The sequence below is a fragment of the Erythrolamprus reginae genome, chromosome 11 (assembly GCF_031021105.1).
Source record: "Erythrolamprus reginae isolate rEryReg1 chromosome 11, rEryReg1.hap1, whole genome shotgun sequence".
Lineage (NCBI taxonomy): Eukaryota > Metazoa > Chordata > Lepidosauria > Squamata > Dipsadidae > Erythrolamprus > Erythrolamprus reginae.
The window spans coordinates 7,593,258-7,612,579 of NC_091960.1; the positions used below are offsets into that span (position 1 = coordinate 7,593,258).

At 44.3% G+C, this 19,322-nt stretch overlaps 1 protein-coding gene across 1 annotated transcript in view; it reads right to left on the minus strand.

The window, feature by feature from the left end:
- The window catches only part of KCNN4 (potassium calcium-activated channel subfamily N member 4), a 66,042-nt gene that overhangs the window by 21,785 nt on the left and 24,935 nt on the right, over nucleotides 1-19,322 (minus strand). Inside the window, exons 2-3 of the mRNA XM_070765006.1 lie at nucleotides 8,136-8,231; nucleotides 2,725-3,134 (exon numbers count right to left, since the gene is read on the minus strand). Of these exons, the coding sequence (XP_070621107.1) occupies nucleotides 2,725-3,134; nucleotides 8,136-8,231 (506 nt within the window). The remainder of the gene's footprint in view (nucleotides 1-2,724; nucleotides 3,135-8,135; nucleotides 8,232-19,322) is intronic.

The following is a 19,322-nucleotide window of genomic DNA, read 5'->3' on the forward strand; positions in this document are numbered from 1 at the left end:
AGGACAGAGTTCAAGAGGTGGGCACCCACGCTTGGCGTGCAGAGGATCCCAAGATCTAACCTAAAGATTCCCCCACAGCAGATTGGGAAAATTTGGGGTAAAATCATGCAATTGTGCCAAATTTGCAAAGTGGCTCTTGAGGATAATTTGCCATTAAGAGGCCTGGGCCTTTCAAAGTGGAAGAGAGCGAATATTTAGAAGGAGAAGAAGGACAAGAAGGAGAAGAAGAAGAAGAAGAAGAAGGAGAAGAAGAAGAAGAAGAAGAAGAAGAAGAAGAAGAAGAAGAAGAAGAAGAAGAAGAAGAAGAAGAAGAAGAATTATTATTTATTGGATTTGTATGCCGCCCCTCTCCGTAGACTTGGGGCAGCTAACAACAATGATAAAAACAGCATGGGAGGAAACAGGGCCGGAATAACAGAGATGGAAGGGACTTTTTAAAATATGTTTTTAGTATTAAGGTTTTGAGAATATTTGAATGTTAGATTTCTTGTATGTTTTGTATTTGCTTTGTTGTGAGCTGGCCTGAGTCTCAGGAGAAGGGCGGCATAGAAATCTAATAAATGAATAAATAAATTGCTATCATGTCATCCTAAGCGGGAGAGAGAGGTGGGAGCGAGGGACGGATGGAGAAAGAGAAAGAGAGAGGGGGGAGAGAGAGAGAGAGAATCAGACTTGCAAAATTCTCTGTTTGTAGATATTTGCTGTAAAATTATTACTATTAGTACTATTACTATACAGTGATACCTCATCTTACAAACGCCTCGTCATACAAACTTTTCGAGATACAAACCCGGGGTTTAAGATTTTTTTGCCTCTTCGTACAAACTACTTTCACCTTACAAACCCACCGCCGCTGCTGGGATGCCCCACCTCCGGACTTCCGTTGCCAGCGAAGCAACCGTTTTTATTTATTTTATTTATTTATTATTTAGATTTGTATGTTTTTGCACTGCTGGGATTTCCCTGAGGCTCCCCTCCATGGGAAACACCACCTCCAGACTTCCGTGTTTTTGCGATGCTGCAGGGGAATCCCAGCATCACAAAAACGAGCGCTTCGCTGGCAACAGAAGTCCGGAGGTGGGGTTTCCCAGCGAAGGGAGTATCAGTGAAATCGCAGCATCGCAAAAACACCGAAGTCCTCGAAACCCCACCTCCAGACCTCTGTGTTTTTGCTTCGGGCGCTTCGGCTGGCAAAGGGGGTGGATTTTGGGCTTGCATGCATTAATCGCTTTTCCATTGATTCCTATGGGAAACATTGTTTCGTCTTACAAACCTTTCACCTTAAGGACCTCGTCCTGGAACCAATTAAGTTTGTAAGACAAGGTATCACTGCATTAATAAAATTGCTGCACAGTGACTGTTTTTATACCAGATCTATAGCACTTAGACTTACATACCACTTCATAGTGCTTTTACAGCCCTTTCTAGATGGTTTACAGCAGTGATTTTCAACCTTTTTTGAGCTGCGGCACATTTTTTACATATACAAAATTATGGGGCACATTGAGCGGGGGGGGAGTGGGGGGCTAAAAAAAGTTTGGACAAAAAAATTATCTCTCTCTCTTCCTCCCTTTCGCTCTATTTCTCTCCCTCTTTCTCTCTCTTCCTTCCTTCCCCTCTCTGTCCATCCCTCTTTCTTCCTTCCTTCCTTCCTCTCTTTTTTGCTCTCTTTCTATCTCTCCCTCCTTCCCTGCCTCTCTTTCTCTCTCTTGCTTTCTTTCTCTCTCTCTTTCTTTCTTTCTCTCTCTCTCTCTTGCTTTCTTTCTCTCTCTCTTTCTCTCTCTCTTGCTTTCTCTCTCTCTGTCTTGCTTTCTTTCTCTCTCTCTTGCTTTCTTTCTCTCTCTTGATTTCTTTCTCTGTCTTGCTTTCTTTCTTTCTCTCTCTTTCTCTCTCTTGCTGAGCTTCGCGGCACACCTGACCATGTCTCGCGGCACACTAGTGTGCCACGGCACACTGGTTGAAAAACACTGGTTTACAGAATCAGCCTATTGCCCCCCAACAATCTTGGTCCTCTTTTGACCCACCTCGGAAGGATGGAAGGCTGATTCAACCATGAGCTGATGGTGAGATTTGAACTGCTGAACTACAGCTAGCAGTGAGCTGAAGTAGCCTGCATTGCTGCACTTTAACCACTGCGCCACCCCGGCTCTTTCCACTTCAAAGGGTTCACATTAGGGTGCTCTCAAAGGAGAAAAAGGAACTCTGCTAAGACAGGAAAGGCTCTTCTACCAGGACTGGGGAAACATGGGCTATTTTTAAAAAAAGCAAACCTTGAACTCAGTACAGTGCTACCTCTACCTAAGAACGCCTCTACTTACAAACTTTTCTAAATAAGAACCGGATGTTCAAGATTTTTTTGCTTCTTCTCAAAATCATTTTTCACTTACAAACGTGAGTCTCCGAAACTGTAACCGGAAAAGGCAGGGAGAAGCCTCTGTGGAGCCTCTCTAGGAATCTCCTGGGAGAAAACAGGGCCGGAAAAGGTGGGGAGAAGCCTCTGTGGAGCCTCTCTAGGAATCTCCTGGGAGGAAACGGCCTCCACCCTCCCTGTGGTTTCCCCAATCGCATGCATTATTTGCTTTTACATTGATTCCTATGGGAAAAATTGCTTCTTCTTACAAACCTTTCTACTTAAGAACCTGCTCATGGAACAAATTAAGTTCGTAAGTAGAGGTACCACTGTACTGAGAATCTAGTTATGAAAGAATGCAACAGGCTCCTCACCGTTCACAGACGGACAGTACCCAAAAGCCAATGATCCAGAGTCCCATGGTAAAGATCAGCAGCACGCGGCCCGGCTGGCTGTTGACCATCACCCGTAACACAAAAGGGTACTGGAAGTGGATCTTGTTGAGCGACCCGATGCTGCGGTAAGAGGCGTCTCCCAACACGCTACTCCGCAGCAGCACCGCTCGAGGAACCAGATAGAGGCGGAGGAACATCACCAGCGAGAGTAACATGTCGACATCAGAGAGGAAGGCGGCGGTCTCTCCCGGCTTGGGATCCAGACAAGTGAAATCTCCCACTGGGAAAGGGTGGAGGGAGCAGACCAAAAACTCCAGTATGATGAAAGCCAGTTTCGGAGTGCTGACTGCAATTCGCCAGTCGGTGAGCGCATTATCCAGCATGAAGAGCTACAAGGCAAAGGGAACATGAGAGCATGAATGAGCTGGAAGTCTCTACCCAGGAAGCTACAACCTGGGTCTCCCTTCCCCTCACCCATGGCCCTCCCCAAACCTCCTCACTGACTCCCTGGCCCAATATCACCCAGGGAACTTCTATGCTGGGCTGCTACGTAGATGGTCCAGTGCGCAGTCCCAGTTGAAAAAATGGAGATGGGGATGCGTCGGAGAGTTCTGTGGTAGGCGCAAACCTTTGACAGCTCCCTGCATCTGGAATTGAGCTGCTGTGATTCAAGACAGCTAGCCACTTGAGTAATTCCCCTCTCTAGATCAGAATAAAACCTCTATTGTCAAAAGTTGCCGTTGCGGTATCGCAGCATAAAGAGCAGAACTGAATGCCAAGTGTGTTTTTTTTACAAAGCAAGTACAGATTAAGCTTGATGAATTGCCTTATGGAAGTACAAACGCTTTTATTATTATTATTAAAATCAGTTTATAGGCGGCGGATGGTTGAGTCTTGACTTGTTGATGACTCCCAAGAGAGGAACATGAAATCTAGCCAAATACAGATAGTCCTCGACTTACAGCCAAAACCGAGCCCAATATTTATGTTGCTAAGTGAACCTGTGAAGGGAGTTTTGTCCCATTTTACAACTTTTTACAGCCATCTTGGTGTTGGCTTCTATGCTCACGCAGAAGCTGGGTTTTTATTTATTGATTGATTGAGATATTTGATTTGATTCGATTTGATTCGATTTGATTTGATTTGATTTGTATGCCGCCCCTCTCCATAGACTCGGGGCGGCTAACAACAGTGGTAAAAACAACATGCGACAATCCAATACTAAAACAGCTAAAAACCCTTATTATAAAACCAATCATACATACAAACATACCATACATAAATTGTAGAAGCCTAGGGGGAAAGAATATCTCAGTTCCCCCATGCCTGACGACAGAGGTGGGTTTTAAGAAGCTTACGAAAGGCAAGAAGGGTGGGGGCTATTCTAATCTCTGGGGGAGTTGGTTCCAGAGGGCCGGGGCCGCCACAGAGAAGGCTCTTCCTCTGGGTCCCGCCAAACAACACTGTTTAGTTGACGGGACCCGGAGAAGGCCCACTCTGTGGGACCTAACTGGTCGCTGGGATTCGTGCAGCAGAAGGCGGTCCCGGAGATAACCTGGCCCGGTGCCATGAAGGGCTTTATAGGTCACAACCAACACTTTGGGGAATTGTGACCGGAAACTGATCGGCAACCAATGCAGACTGCGGAGTGTTGGTGTGACATGGGCATATTTGGGAAAGCCCATGATTGCCCTCGCAGCTGCATTCTGCACGATCTGAAGTTTCCGAACACTTTTCAAAGGTAGCCCCATGTAGAGAGCGTTACAGTAGTCGAGCCTCGAGGAGATGAGGGTAGCTTTTTTGCTTCTGTGCATGTTCAGAAGCTGAGCTTTTAGCACTGCGCATGCCCGCAGGTTTAGCCAGAAACCCACCCCTGCCTCTAAGATCCATTCCGACTCGGTTGCTCTATTCTACACCGCTTTTATCCTCAGCTGCCCAAAGTCACTGCCACCCGTCACAGCTTGGCAGTAGCTGGGTGAACCCGCCGTGACTCAGCCAGGAAATTAGTGCTCTCCAATCAGCAACGGAGATCAAACAGTCCACAGGAAAGAAAGAAAAATTTCTTCTGAAGTATATTTTCCGACTGTCGCTGGCTCGCCCGCCACAAACCAAGACATGTTGAGCTCTGCGGAAGGGGAGGATTAAATGTCTGGCCCAGCCAGTCAACTTTGGAGCAACAAGTCTCGACTTCAGCCTAATTCTCTTTGGCATTTTTCAACCCTGAGCATTATTCATACACGAATTGATTCAGAGGAACCAACCCCGTAGGTGGCCAATGTAGTTCCTTCTCTCTGTTTTTCATCTAAAGCTAGGGCCGACTGACAGGCGCAGAGTTAAGTAAGGTTCTACATTATATGTGGTACATTGCTCAACAGTAGTAACTGGGAGAGGGATCTTGGAGCCCTAGTGGGCAACCATTTATTATTATTATTATTATTATTATTATTATTATTATTATTATTATTATTAATTAGATTTGTATGCCGCCCCTCTCCGTAGACTCGGGGCGGCTCACAACACAATAAAAACAGTTCATGACAAATCTAATAATTTACAATTTAAAATATTTTTTAAAACCCCATTATTAAGCATACATACATACAAACATACCATACATAAATTGTATAGGCCCGGGGGAGATATCTCAGTTCCCCCATGCCTGACGACAAAGGTGGGTTTTGAGGAGTTTACAAAAGGCAAGGAGGGTAGGGGCAGTTCTAATCTCGAGGGGGAGCTGGTTCCAGAGAGTCGGGGCCGCCACAGAGAAGGCTCTTCCCCTGGGGCCCGCCAACCGACATTGTTTAGTTGATGGGACCCGGAGAAGGCCCACTCTGTGGGACCTAATCGGTCGCTGGGATTCGTGCGGCAGAAGGCGATCTCGGAGATATTCTGGTCCGATGCCATGAAGGGCTTTAAAGGTCATAACCAACACTTTGAATTGTGACCGGAAATTGATCGGCAACCAATGCAGACTGCGGAGTGTTGGTGTAACATGGGAGTGTTTAAATAGGAGCCAGCAGTGTGCAGCAGCTGCTGAAAAAACCCAACACAGTTCTCGGCTGCATTAACAGAGAGAGAGAATTAAGATCACACAAGTGTTAATACCACTTTATAAGGCCTTGGTAAGGCCACGCTTGGAATACTGCATTCAGTTTTGGTTGCCACGATGCAAAAAGAATGTTGAGACTCTGGAAAAAGTGCAGAGAAGAGCAACAAAGATGATTAGGGGACTGGTGGCTAAAACATGAAGAACGGTTGCAAGAACTGGGGCTTGGCTAGTTGAATGAAAAGAAGGACCAGGGGAGACAGGATAGCAGTGTTCCAGTATCTCAGGGGTTGCCACAAAGAAGAGGGAGTCAACCTATTCTCCAAAGCACCCAAGGGTAGAACAAGAAGCAATGGGTGGAAACTAAAGAAGGAGAGAAGTAACATAGAACTAAGGAGAAATTTCCCGACAGTTAAAACAATTGATCAGTGGAACAGTTTGCCACCAGAAGTTGTGAATGCTTCCACACTGGACGTTTTTAAAAAGATGTTGGATAACTGTTTGTCTGAATTAATGTAGGGTTTCCTGCCTAAGCAGGGGATTGGACTAGAAGATTTCCAAGGCCCCTTCCAACTCTGTTGTTATTATTATATTATTATTATTACTGTTCTTTAATATTAGTCATTAATGAGGGTGTTGGGTGATGCTGAAAACTCCCCCAAAGGGGACTTAAGGTAGCCAAGTTCCAGGGTTCTATAAGTGCACAAAGTTTGGCGAGAACTACCACTGTTGCCAAAATAAAGGATCCACCATCTCTATTTCAATTGAGTGAGATGGGCGACTGTAGAAATCAGACAAACAAATCAATTTCTTGTGCCACGTTGGGGCTGATTATTTGCATAATTTATTGGTTTGTCGTTCACTTTACATACCAAGGGGTTTTCAATTCAATTGTATAGAATGTGAAGGATGTTTTATATATATAACATACACTGAAGATGGCATTTAATTTCTTTGTTCAATGTACAACGACAAAGTAAACTATTGGATGAATGTGGATGACTGCATAAGGGGTTTTAGATTTTTATTCATTTTTATTCATTATGCCTTTCTCACATATATTGTTTGCATTTACAATGTTGTACGCCACCCTGAGTTGCTTCAAGAAGGCCGCATAAAAGTCTAATTAATAAAATAAATAAATGTGTCTGTCTCTTTATCATATTTTTACATTGCCCAGCTCATCTAAATCATCTTCGTGAGCTTAAAATAAATAAGATCGGTACATTATCTTAGTCATCTCAAGTTCTCCGATGCTTCTTTGCAAATGTCGCAACATAAACGTGTAATTTTTAACATGGAACAGAAAGGGAAAATGATTCAACACCAGGACAGAATTAGGTTATGGGGATTTTTTTTTAAACCCTTTTATGCTTATTCTTCAGTACCGGAACGCCGACTCCCCCTCCTCCCAATACTGGGTAGTTCCCCTATTTATGGGATAATTTATGGGAGATTCCTAGAGAGGCCCCATGGAGGCTTCTCCCCACCTTTTCCGGCCCTGTTTCTGCCCAGGAGATTCCTAGAGAGGCCCACAGAGGCTTCTCCCTGCCTTTCCTGGCCCTGTTTCCTCCCAGGAGAGTCCTAGATAGGCCCCACGAAAGCTTCTCCCCCCCTTTTCCAGCCCTGTATCCTCTCAGGAGATTCCTAGAGAGGCCCCACGGAGGCTTCTCCCTGCCTTTTCCGGCCCTGTTTCCTCCCAGGAGATTCCTAGAGAGGCCCCACAGAGGCTTCTCCCTACCTTTTCCGGCCCTGTTTCCTCCCAGGAGATTCCTAGAGAGGCCCCACAGAGGCTTCTCCCCACCTGTTTCCTCCCAGGAGATTCCTAGAGAGGCCCCACAAAGGCTTCTCCCTGCCTTTTCCAGCCCTATTTCCTCCCAGGAGATTCCTAGAGAGGCCCCACGGAGGCTTCTCCCTGCCTTTGCCGGTTACAGTTTTGGAGGCTCGGGTTTGTAAGTGGAAAATGGTTCTTGAGAAGAGGCAAAAAAAATCTTGAACACCCGGTTCTTATCTAGAAAAGTTTCTAAGTAGAGCCCTTTGTAGGTAGAGGTACCACTGTACTGTAGATATAAACAATAAAATAAATAAACTAAGCTAGCCGTTGAGGATGGATAACCTTGTTGGATGAGTCTCAACAGTTCTCTGCTCCTTATTTTACCTTGTGCTGCTTATTTTATCGTGAAACTCTTAGAAGCTGCCCTGGGTCAAACAGCTCTCCCACTGGATTCCAAGCATTGAGGTGAGGCTCGGAGATGCCACGGGAAACCCTCAACAAAATGCAATTAAAATAGACTGACGCTTCCAATAGACGCCAGCAACATCACCCGTCCTCCCTTATAGTTACCTGGATCTCTTTGACGTGAAAGGCCAAGATCAGGATAATTAATCCCACCGTAGAGAGGGTGATGAGGCACTTGGTCATGAAGACGTAAGCAAACCACTGAAAGGAGAGAGAAAGAGAAGAGATAAGTGAACATTTGAGAAAGCCCAGAAAATATTTCACAAGAAGAGTCCTCCACTCCTCTGCTTGCAACAGAGTACAGTGGTACTTCTACTTAAGAACTTTTTATTTTTTGATTTGATTTGATTTGGTTTGGTTTGGTTTGGTTTGGTTTGGTTTGGTTTGGTTTGGTTTGGTTTGATTTGATTTGATTTGAACGCCGCCCCTCTCCGTAGACTCGTTCCTTCCGCCCAGATGGTGGACCTATGATGGTCTTGAACTTCCCCCATGAAATCACACACACACACCAAGTTCCCATAAACATCAGGCCTTCTACAGATAGTGGGGCAAGCTGTTCATTTATCACCAACTTCTGCACTGGAAGGAGGAGGAAGAAGAAGGAAAAAGAAATTGGAATTTTAAGGTGATTATATTGGAGGGTAGAGGAAGAGAGAAGAAGCAAGAAGAGAGAAGGAGATTACTGTGATTACCGTGTTTCCCCGAAAATAAGACACTGTCTTATATTAATTTTTGCTCCAAAAGTTGTGCTACGTCTTATTTTCGGGGGGTGCCTTATATTTCTCAAATAAGACAAATTCACAGGCGGAAAAGCTGACACCCCCAAAGAAAGTGTACCGTATGGTACACTGATTACGGTACGGTACCTGTCAGTATGGCACCCACACACACAAACGACGGCACTTATATGGTGCAACAGTATACTCCCGCTATTGCAGCTTCCGGCCACCAGAGGAACTACAGTCTACGCACTGTAGTGGAGACTGTAATGGCGGTGAGACAGCAGCAGACTGTGTCTGCTGTACTGGACGATACAAAGCGATGGAAGGGGCCAGCATGGCACGCCACATTATTACGGTACCACTATGACCAGCTTTGAATGGTACCGTATGTTATTCCACCATACCATATGTATGTGAACTTGACTACGCCTTATTTTCGGGGGGTGCCTTATATTAGCTGCACGAATCCCAGCGACCAGTTAGGTCCCACAGAGTGGGTCTTCTCCGGGTCCCGTCAACCAAACAATGTCGCTTGGCGGGACCCAGGGGAAGAGCCTTCTCTGTGGCACCCCCGGCCCTCTGGAACCAACTCCCCCCAGAAATTAGAATTGCCCCCACCCTCCTTGTCTTTCGTAAGCTGCTTAAAACCCACCTCTGCCGCCAGGCATGGGGGAATTGAGATACTCTTTCCCCCTAGGCCTTTACAATTTTATGCATGGTATGACTGTATGTATGATTGGTTTTTATATAATGGGTTATTAACTGTTTTTAGTAGTGGATTATTGTCATATACTGTTTTATTACTGTTGTTAGCCGCCCCGAGTCTGCGGAGAGGGGCAGCATACAAATCCAATAAATAAAATAAAATAAATAAATAAATAAATTCTGCAAAACCTCTGACATGCCTTACTTTCAGGGGTACGTCTTATTTTCGGGGAAACGGGGTAGTAACACGGATCTTAGTATATGCCAATATTTAAGGTGCACCTTGAGTATGCATTTAAAAAAACCATGTGCACCACTTCGGCCTTCTGACAAGAGAAGCCATCCCACCGAGGCCGGCGGCCTGCGTTCCCATGCAACTTCCTTGCCCTCTTGACATCTTGCTGGAGGGATTACGGTAGGTGGATTCACTTAAACCCGGGCTGATACCTGGCTGTCAGCCATGGAAGCTGCTGCCTGAAACTCAACTAACCGCCACAGGAATTAGTTCAAGGTTAACAGAAGGAAGTCATTGTTCACACAGTTTAAACAAAAGATTATTAACAAGGGACTCGCTTCCCGGAGGTCACACCTTGTCTGTGTTGAAGGATCCGTGTTTGGTTCCCATTTGTTTTTGTTTTTTTGGATTGGGGACAACGTCAGGCTTCTATGGCAGCTGTTGGGACCACACGATCTCTACGGCAGTGTTTCACAACTGTGGCAACTTGAAAATATCTGGACTTCAAGTTGCCACGGTTGGGAAACACTGCTCTACGGGCCCATTCATGAGTCCTGAAACGTTCCACTTTTTTAAAAAGACAGAGCATTATTATTATTATTATTATTATTATTATTATTATTATTATTATTATTATTATTATTATTATTATGTCAGTACAACACAGCAAACGAGATCACTATGCTGGATTTCATATTTCATCACCAGTCGGGCGCTTCCCAAGCACCTAAGACTGCGTGATGTAGCGGCGAATTATGTTTGCCGATCCCAGTACAGCGGCCTTTTGCAATTGACAGATGGAGATTTTGTCAATTCCGATGGTTTTCAAATGTCCGCTGAGATCCTTTGGCACTGCGCCCAGCGTGCCAAGTACCACTGGGACCACTTTCACTGGCTTATGCCAGAGTCGTTGCAGCTCGATTTTTAGATCTTCGTATTTCACTAATTTCTCTAGCTGCTTCTCCTCAATTCTGCTGTCTCCTGGGATTGTGATGTCGATGATCCATACTTTCTTTTTTTCCACGATCACAATGTCTGGTGTGTTATGCTACAGAATCCGGTCAGTCTGAAGTCGGAAGTCCCACAGTAGTTTTGCTTGCTCATTTTCGACCACTTTTTTGGGCTTATGATCCCACCAGTTCTTTGCCACTGGTAAATGGTAGTTCCAGCACAGGTTCCAGTGGATCATCTGTGCCACAGCATCATGTCTATGCTTGTAGTCAGTCTGTGCGATCTTTTTCAAGCAGCTGAGTATGTGATCGATTGTTTCATCTGTTTCTTTACAGAGTCTGCACTTTGGATCGTCTGTTGATTTTTCAATTCTGGCTTTGACATTATTATTATTATTATTATTATTATTATTATTATTATTATTATTATTATTATTATTATTAGTGTGCCGCCCTTCTCCGAAGACTTGGGGTGGCTCACAAGATATATGCACAGTATGACCTAGGTTCATTAGCCACGGTCATACCTATCTTTAAAAAGGGGAGACCCTGGTCTAGTAGAAAATTACAAACCAATCTCATTATGTTAAATGTCATGGATTCAATTTTAAACCCATCCATCACCCTCTCCTTAGAGACAAAAAACCCTGCTTTCTAACAAGCAGTTTGGTTTCAGGAAAATTTTGTCCTCTAATCTGCAACTCCTACACTGCAGAAATGTTTGGACCACGCATCTTGACCAGGGTAAAGCAATAGACGAAATTTACATAGATTTCTGCAAAGCCTTTGATTCAGTGGTGCATGACAAACTACTGTTAAAACTAAGTTCCTATGGCATTACAAATGGATAGCCCTGTTCCGGTCAAATAGGCAACAAGTAGTCAAAATAGGGAGGGCCTTATCAAATCCATAACCAGTTAACAGCGGTGCCCCCCAAGGCTGTGTTCTAGGACCCACATACTTGATATTTCATATCAACAACCTATGAGATCATATTATAATCAGATGCATCCTATTCATGGATGATGTAATTTCAGCCTTGAAAGACGGCGTTTAAGGGGTGACTTGATCGAAGTGTATAAAATCATGCATGGGGTAGAAAAGGTGGATAGAGAGAAATTATTTTCTCTATCACACAATACTAGGACAAGGGGGCCCTCCCTAAAGCTCATAAGTAAGAAAGCGAGGACAAATCAAGGGAAATATTTCTTCACCCAGAGGGTCCTTGGTTTATGGAATTCACTTCCAGAAGAGCTCGTGACAGCTGTCAATCTTGATAGCTTCAAGGCAGGATTAGACAGATTCATGGATGCCCGGTGTATTGATGGTTATTGAAACGGATGTCCAAGTGACGCCTCTGTGTTGGTTAAAGCAGGCAAGGTTCCCTTGGGGACCATTTGTTGGGGGTCAAGGGAAAGGGAGGGTTTTGCCTTCTCTTTCTGCTCAAGATCCCCATGGACAATTGGTGGGCCACTATGTGACGCAGAATGCTGGACTCGATGGGCTTTGGCCCGATTCAGCATGGCTCTTCTTATGTTCTTATATTCACCTGACGGTCCAAATTCGTACCTAAACCCTCCCTTCCCGTAGAAGGGGTGAAGCAAAGGGGGACCACCAGCAGAGTATAGGGGAGCCACAGTTCTCCTCCATGAGCTGACAAGCCCCTAGCCGATGGTGCACAGCCACGGCAGCAAATATGGCTACCACAAGCCAAAGGAGCGCCAGAATCAACAAGATTGAGCAGGAGGAAAAGTGAGTTATTTGCAACCCGGGATGGAAAAGACTGTTTTGCTTTTTAAACATCCCCAAAAATACAAGGGGGGGGGAAATAAGGAAGCTGAAGAATAGCGGTGGGTCAGGCATGCTAAAATAGTGAAGGAAAACGTTCGGGAACTAGGAGGAAAAAACAAGTTTTTCTTGGAAAATTTAAAAGAAGATGTGGCTTTGGAACGAAACCCTATTTTCAAGAGGGGAAAACTTTGATATCTGATCTGGAAGTTGTCTCTGCGTTACTATAAATTGACTATTACATTTATTGGATTTATAAACATAAAATGATGAAACTGAGCAAGAATAACGAGGAATTTCTGAAACTCAAGCGCCATTTTGGGAAGAAAAGAGAGGGTGTAACTCTCGGAACTTTTCCCCTTTGTTGGACAAATAACGTGAATTCTGTTGTTAAGATGACACCATCAGAAAATAAGGACGTGGAAAACATACCCCGGGATATTAAGACTTTTGGTAAACAGCATGTGGGAATGGAATAAATACTTCAAATTATCTATCCTATAGAACTAAAACTGGAAAATATAATGGGAAAAAATAGCAACTGCCGTTCAGGAAAATATGGAGAACTTTGGAAGACTGAAATAAAAAATCCAGAAATATTTCACAAGAAGAGTCCTTCCCTCCTCTGCTTGCAACAAAATACCTTATTCGAACAGACTTGAAATACTGCAATTAGACAATTTACATCCACATCACCTGCGATCTGATCTAACTGTAGTTCATAAAATCATACACCGAAATGTCCTTCCTGTTAATGACTACTTCACCTGCAACTGCAGAAATGCACATAATATGTTCAAACTAAATAATAATAATAATTTATTGGATTTGTATGCCGCCCCTCTCCGGCTAACAACAATGATAAAAACAGCATGTGACAATCCAATAATAAAACAACTAAAAACCCTTATTATAAAACCAAACATACACAGAGACATGCCATACATAACTTGTAATGGCCTAGGAGGAAGGAATATCTCAACTCCCCCATGCCTGGTGGTATAAATGAGTCTTGAGTAGTTTACAAAAGACAGGGAGGGTGGGGGCAATTCTAATCTCCGGGGGGAGTTGGTTCCAGAGGGCCGGGGCCGCCACAGAGAAGGCTCTTCCCCTGGGGCCCGCCAAACGACATTGTTTAGTCGATGGGACCTGGAGAAGGCCAACTCTGTGGGGCCTTTTCGGTCGCTGGGATTCGTGCGGTAGCAGGTGGTTCCGGAGGTAGTCTGGTCCAAAGCCATGTTGGGCTTTAAAGGTCATGACCAACACTTTGAATGTTGACCAGAAACTGATCGGCAGCCAATGCAAGCCACGGAGTGTTGAGGAAACATGGGCAAATCTTGGAAGCCCCATGATGGCTCTCGCGGCTGCGTTCTGCAGGATCTGAAGTTTCCGAACACTTTTCAAAGGTAGCCCCATGTAGAGAGCATTGCAGTAATCGAACCTCGAGGTGATGAGGGCATGAGTGACTGTGAGCAATGACTCCCTGTCCAAATAGGGCCGGAACTGGTGCACCAGGCGAACCTGGGCAAACGCCCCCCTCGCCACAGCCGAAAGATGATGTTCCAATGTCAGGTGTGGATCGAGGAGGACGCCCAAGTTGTGGACCCTCTCTGAGGGGGTCAATAGTCCCCCCCCCCAGGGTAATGGACGGACAGATGGAATTGTCCTTGGGAGGCAAGATCCACAGCCACTCCATCTTGTCTGGGTTGAGTTTGAGTTTGTTGACACCCATCCAGGCCCCAACAGCCTCCAGGCACCGGCACATCACTTCCACTGCTTCGTTGACTGGACATGGGGTGGAGATGTATAGCTGGGTATGTAAACTGTTCTAAACTAAACTGCAGAAAATACGACTTCAGCAACGTCGTTCCTGATACGTTTCATGCTTAAGACCGTCCACCATTTTTGCAGCCCGTCTTGGGACCTGTTCAATTTGATCAATATCTTTTTGTAGGTGAACATGAGGGCACTTGAGCATGACCACGGGGAACACCGCAACGGTCGTAAGTGTGAAAAATGGTCATATGACACTTTTTCCCTGTGCCGTCATAACTTTGAGTGGTCACTAAACAAGCTGTTGCAAGTCGAGGCGTATCTGTGCTGTTTTTCTTCCCTGCTGTATGGAAGGAGTTAAACATTACCACCTCAAACACGGGAGAGGCGAATGAGTAAGGGCTGTGCCAATAGACCAAAAGGTGCATTTGTGTTTTCTTGTTGCCGTTACATTCACCCAGATAAACTATCCTAACACCTGGGCCAGGTGCTCTTTGAAAAGCCGCTTGTTTCAAGTTAAGTCTGCTCTCCCGGACCCTCAAACTCGTAACTTTGGACTTTACTTTTCTGCAAACGGCGTGTAAAGAAAAGTTTTATGGCATAAAAGATATACCGGAGCAGGAACACGCCATAACACTTTTTTCTTTGGAAGGAGTTTTACAACCCACCTGTTCACCATTCCTAAGGAAGTAGGTGAACCTTATATGTTTCCAAATGTAAAATAATGCACTTGGGGAAAAGGAATCCTCAATCTGAGTATTGTATTGGCAGTTCTGTGTTAGCAAAAACTTCAGAAGAGAAGGATTTAGGGGTAGTGATTTCTGACAGTCTCAAAATGGGTGAACAGTGCAATCAGGCAACAAGCAAGTAGGATGCTTGGCTGCATCGGTAGAGGTATAACAAGCAGGAAGAGGGAGATTATGATCCCGCTATATAGAGCGCTGGTGAGACCACATTTGGAATACTGTGTTCAGTTCTGAAGACCTCACCTAGAAAAAGAGATTGATAAAATTGAACGGGTCCAAAGACGGGCTACAAGAATGGTGGAAGGTCTTAAGCATAAAACGTATCAGGAAAGACTTAATGAACTCCATCTGTATAGTCTGGAGGGCAGAATGGAAAGGGGGGACATGATTGAAACATTTAAATATGTTAAAGGGATAAATAAGGTCCAGGAGGGAAGTGTTTTTAATAGGAACACAAGAACAAGGGGACACAATCTGAAGTTAGTTGGGGGAAAGATCAAAAGCAACATGAGAAAATATTATTTTACTGAAAGAGTAGCAGATCCTTGGAACAAACTTCCAGCAGACGTGGTAGATAAATCCACAGTCACTGAATTTAAACATGCCAGGGATAAACATATATCCATCCTAAGATAAAATACAGGAAATAGTATAAGGGCAGACTAGATGGACCAGGAGGTCTTTTTCTGCTGTCAGTCTTCTATGTTTCTATGTTTCCAGGATCCTTATAAATTGCCCTTTGAAGATGATAAGGGGCTTTTGAAAAACCACAAGGTACGTTAACAATATTTGTTCAGCCTCGAGAAGGAAGCGGCACTGCTCAAGATGGGATTCGAAAAGGAAAATTAAAAAAAAGCAATTTGATTCTGGGTATTGAAAGCCAGCCAAGGCAAGAGGGGGAAAAACCTTCTCAATAAATAGGATTTGCAACCAGGCAAAGTACTTTCATAGGTAAACAAGTTAATTAGGTACGTTTGGCCTATGTATACATAAATGCCTACAGTTAAGTGATCCGCACTGGTGACCTTCCCAGACAACTTCCGAAAAGGAAAGTCAATGCAGGAAGCAGGAATCACCGAATGACCTTGTCATTGACTTCGCAACTGCAGTGATTCACCTAACAACTGTGGCACCGCGCTCATGTCAAAAGTACCCAGGTGCTTCTAGGTCAGGGGTAGGCAAAGTTGGCTCTTCTGTGACATGTGGACTTCAACTCCCAGAATTCCTGAGCTAGCATGATTGGCTCAGGAATTCTGGGAGTTGAAGTCCACAAGTCATAGAAGCGCCAACTTGGCCTACCCCTGTTCTAGGTTGAAAGGATTAGCCAGTGACATCACCGTTACCTAGGCGCAGTGTTTCCCAACCTTGGCCACTTGAAGATATTTGGACTTCAACTCCCAGAATTCCCCAGCCAGCGAATGCTGGCTGGGGCATTCTGGGAGTTGAAGTCCAGATATCTTCAAGTGGCCAAGGTTGGGAAACACTGACCTGGGCGATGTCTTATTGGAGGCTGTTTTCATGTTCCCAGCAGGAGCTGGAGCGAACGATGAGAGCTCACCTAATCCTATGGCAGCAGGGTCTTGAACACTTGCTAACCTCCAACCCAGCATCCTAACTAGGTGAGCCACCAGGGTCTAGTTTGGTCCTGCAACCCAACAAGACCGACACAGACTTCAGAGGAGAATCAGAACTGCAGAAAAAACCATTGCTGCCAACCTGCCTTCCATTGAGGACCTGTATACTTACAAGAGTCAAAAAGAGTGCGGGGAAAATATTTACTGACCGCTCGCATTCTGGACATAAACTGTTTCAACTCCTACCCTCAAAACATCACTATCGAGCACTGCACACCAAGACAACTAGACACAAGAACAGTTTTTTTCCACAAACACCATCACTCTGCTAAACAAGTAATTCCCTCAACACTGTCAAACTATTTACTTATTACTACTAGTTTTTCTCATCATTCCTATCACCCATCTCCTCCCACTTATGACTGTAACTTGTTGCTTGTATCCTTAAGATTTTTATTAATATTGATTGTTTCCTGATTCCTTATTTGACCCCTATGACAAGAGTTGTACCTCATGATTCTTGACAAATGTATATTTTCTTTTATGTACTCTGAGAGCATCTGCACCAAAGAAAAATTCCTTGTGTGTCCAATCACACTTGTCCAATAAAGTATTCTATTCTATTCTACCCTACCCTACTCTATTCTATTCTACTCTACTCTACCCTACCCTACTCTATTCTACTCTACTCTACTCTACCCTACCCTACCCTACCTTACCCTATTCTATTCTATTCTGTTCTACTGTACCCTACCCTACTCTACTCTACCCTACCATACCCTACCCTACCCTATTCTATTCTATTCTATTGAGAAAGGCCATTCTAAACTCTCATCCTGGTTTTAGCCAGCCCCGGAATCGTCTTGGCTCCTACCTTTTTGTAAGGGAAGAAGAGGGAAGTTCCCACTACTGAGGATTGTTCTGTTGTTAGCACCTGTCACCAAGCTATCCAAATGCATATTTATCCTGACTCCAGTCCAGCCGCGCTATATATTTTTCTCCCATCGTAGCCATGAAGGGAGCAATTGTGCCTAAACATGAGAAACTTCACTTGTTCCTTGGACTGGGATTATTGTGCCAGAACTAGTTGGAGAAGAAAATAGAAACATAGAAACATAGAAGTCTGACGGCAGAAAAAGACCTCCTGGTCCATCTAGTCTGCCCTTATACTATTTTCTGTATTTTATCTTAGGATGGATATATGTTTATCCCAGGCATGTTTAAATTCAGTTACTGTGGATTTATCTACCACGTCTGCTGGAAGTTTGTTCCAAGGATCTACTACTCTTTGAGTAAAATAATATTTTCTCATGTTGCTTTTGATCTTTCCCCCAACTAACTTCAGATTGTGTCCCCTTGTTCTTGTGTTCACTTTCCTATTAAAAACACTTCCCTCCTGGACCTTATTTAACCCTTTAATATATTTAAATGTTTCGATCATGTCCCCCCTTTTCCTTCTGTCCTCCAGACTATACAGATTGAGTTCATGAAGTCTTTCCTGATAGGTTTTATGCTTAAGACCTTCCACCATTCTTGTAGCCCGTCTTTGGACCCGTTCAATTTTGTCAATATCTTTTTGTAGGTGAGGTCTCCAGAACTGAACACAGTATTCCAAATAGAAGGAAAGTGGGGGAAGGAGGGAAAGGTGTTTCCTGATTGAGAGCTCCTAGCAATATTAAGCACAGCTTTTCTATTTTTCTTTCCCCACTGTGGAAAGAAACAAGGGGGGGGGGAGTATTGGAGCTTCCAGAGATAAGATTTGGAACCCTGTAAAGTTCCATCTATAAATCCATTCATTAGGTGCTCAAGGCAAGAGGGCCCATCCTGTTTTATTTTTGCAACAATGATCTTTCAAGGGATTTGAACCTCTTTTTTTCCAGATCGGGACCAAGAACCTACCGTATATTTCAGAGTATAAGATGCACTGGACTATAAGATGCACTTTAGTTTTTAGAGAGGAAAATAGGGAAAAGAATCTGCTTACCAGGTATTCACCTGTCTAGCATCCTTAGTCTGTTCCACTTCAGCACATTATTTTATCGCCTGGTTAGGGCTTTAAAAAATCTTATTCAGAAAGAGTAATAATGGAAAACCTTGCAAGCCAGTTGTTCTGCCGGGCTCTCGGGTAGGAGCCTCCCAAAAATTCAAGGATACAAATTTCAGACACACACACGTTTGAAAATTCAAAACAATGTTCTTTATCCCAAAATTCAAACTAAACTAAGCACTCTTTTTGTATTGCAAAGAGCACTCGTCCCAAAACAACCGGGTAGTCTGTACAATTTCCCTTAAGCAGTACTTAGCTAACATCCCTTCTTCTTCCACAAAGTGAAACACCCACACACTTTGCTCTGCGTTGGTTTCAAAGACGTGAAAAATCAACAAACAAAGTCAAGGCACGATTCCTGAAGAACTGCGATCAGATACTCTTTCACAACGGCCAAACCCACACGCTGCTATTTATAGCAGCAGCCCTAATTACTGGAGCCCCACCCAACCACAGGTAGCCTCATTTTCTCTTGTAATAATCCTTCAGTTGTTGTCTCCTATGCATCACTCTACATATGCGTGGATGTGTCATTAATCCAAGGATGATACAGATGATTGATCTCCTCCTGGGCTGTCTGCCAAACTCCCCTCTTCCCTGTCACTCATGCTTCCTTGGACAGAGCAGGCTCCATCGGCAGATTCCATCGGGAGCAAAACAGGCCTGCGGCATGTGGATGTCTCCCCCACATCCACCTGCACATTCTTTGGGGCAGGAGCTGGGCCAGAGCTAACCACAACACCAGTAAGAGC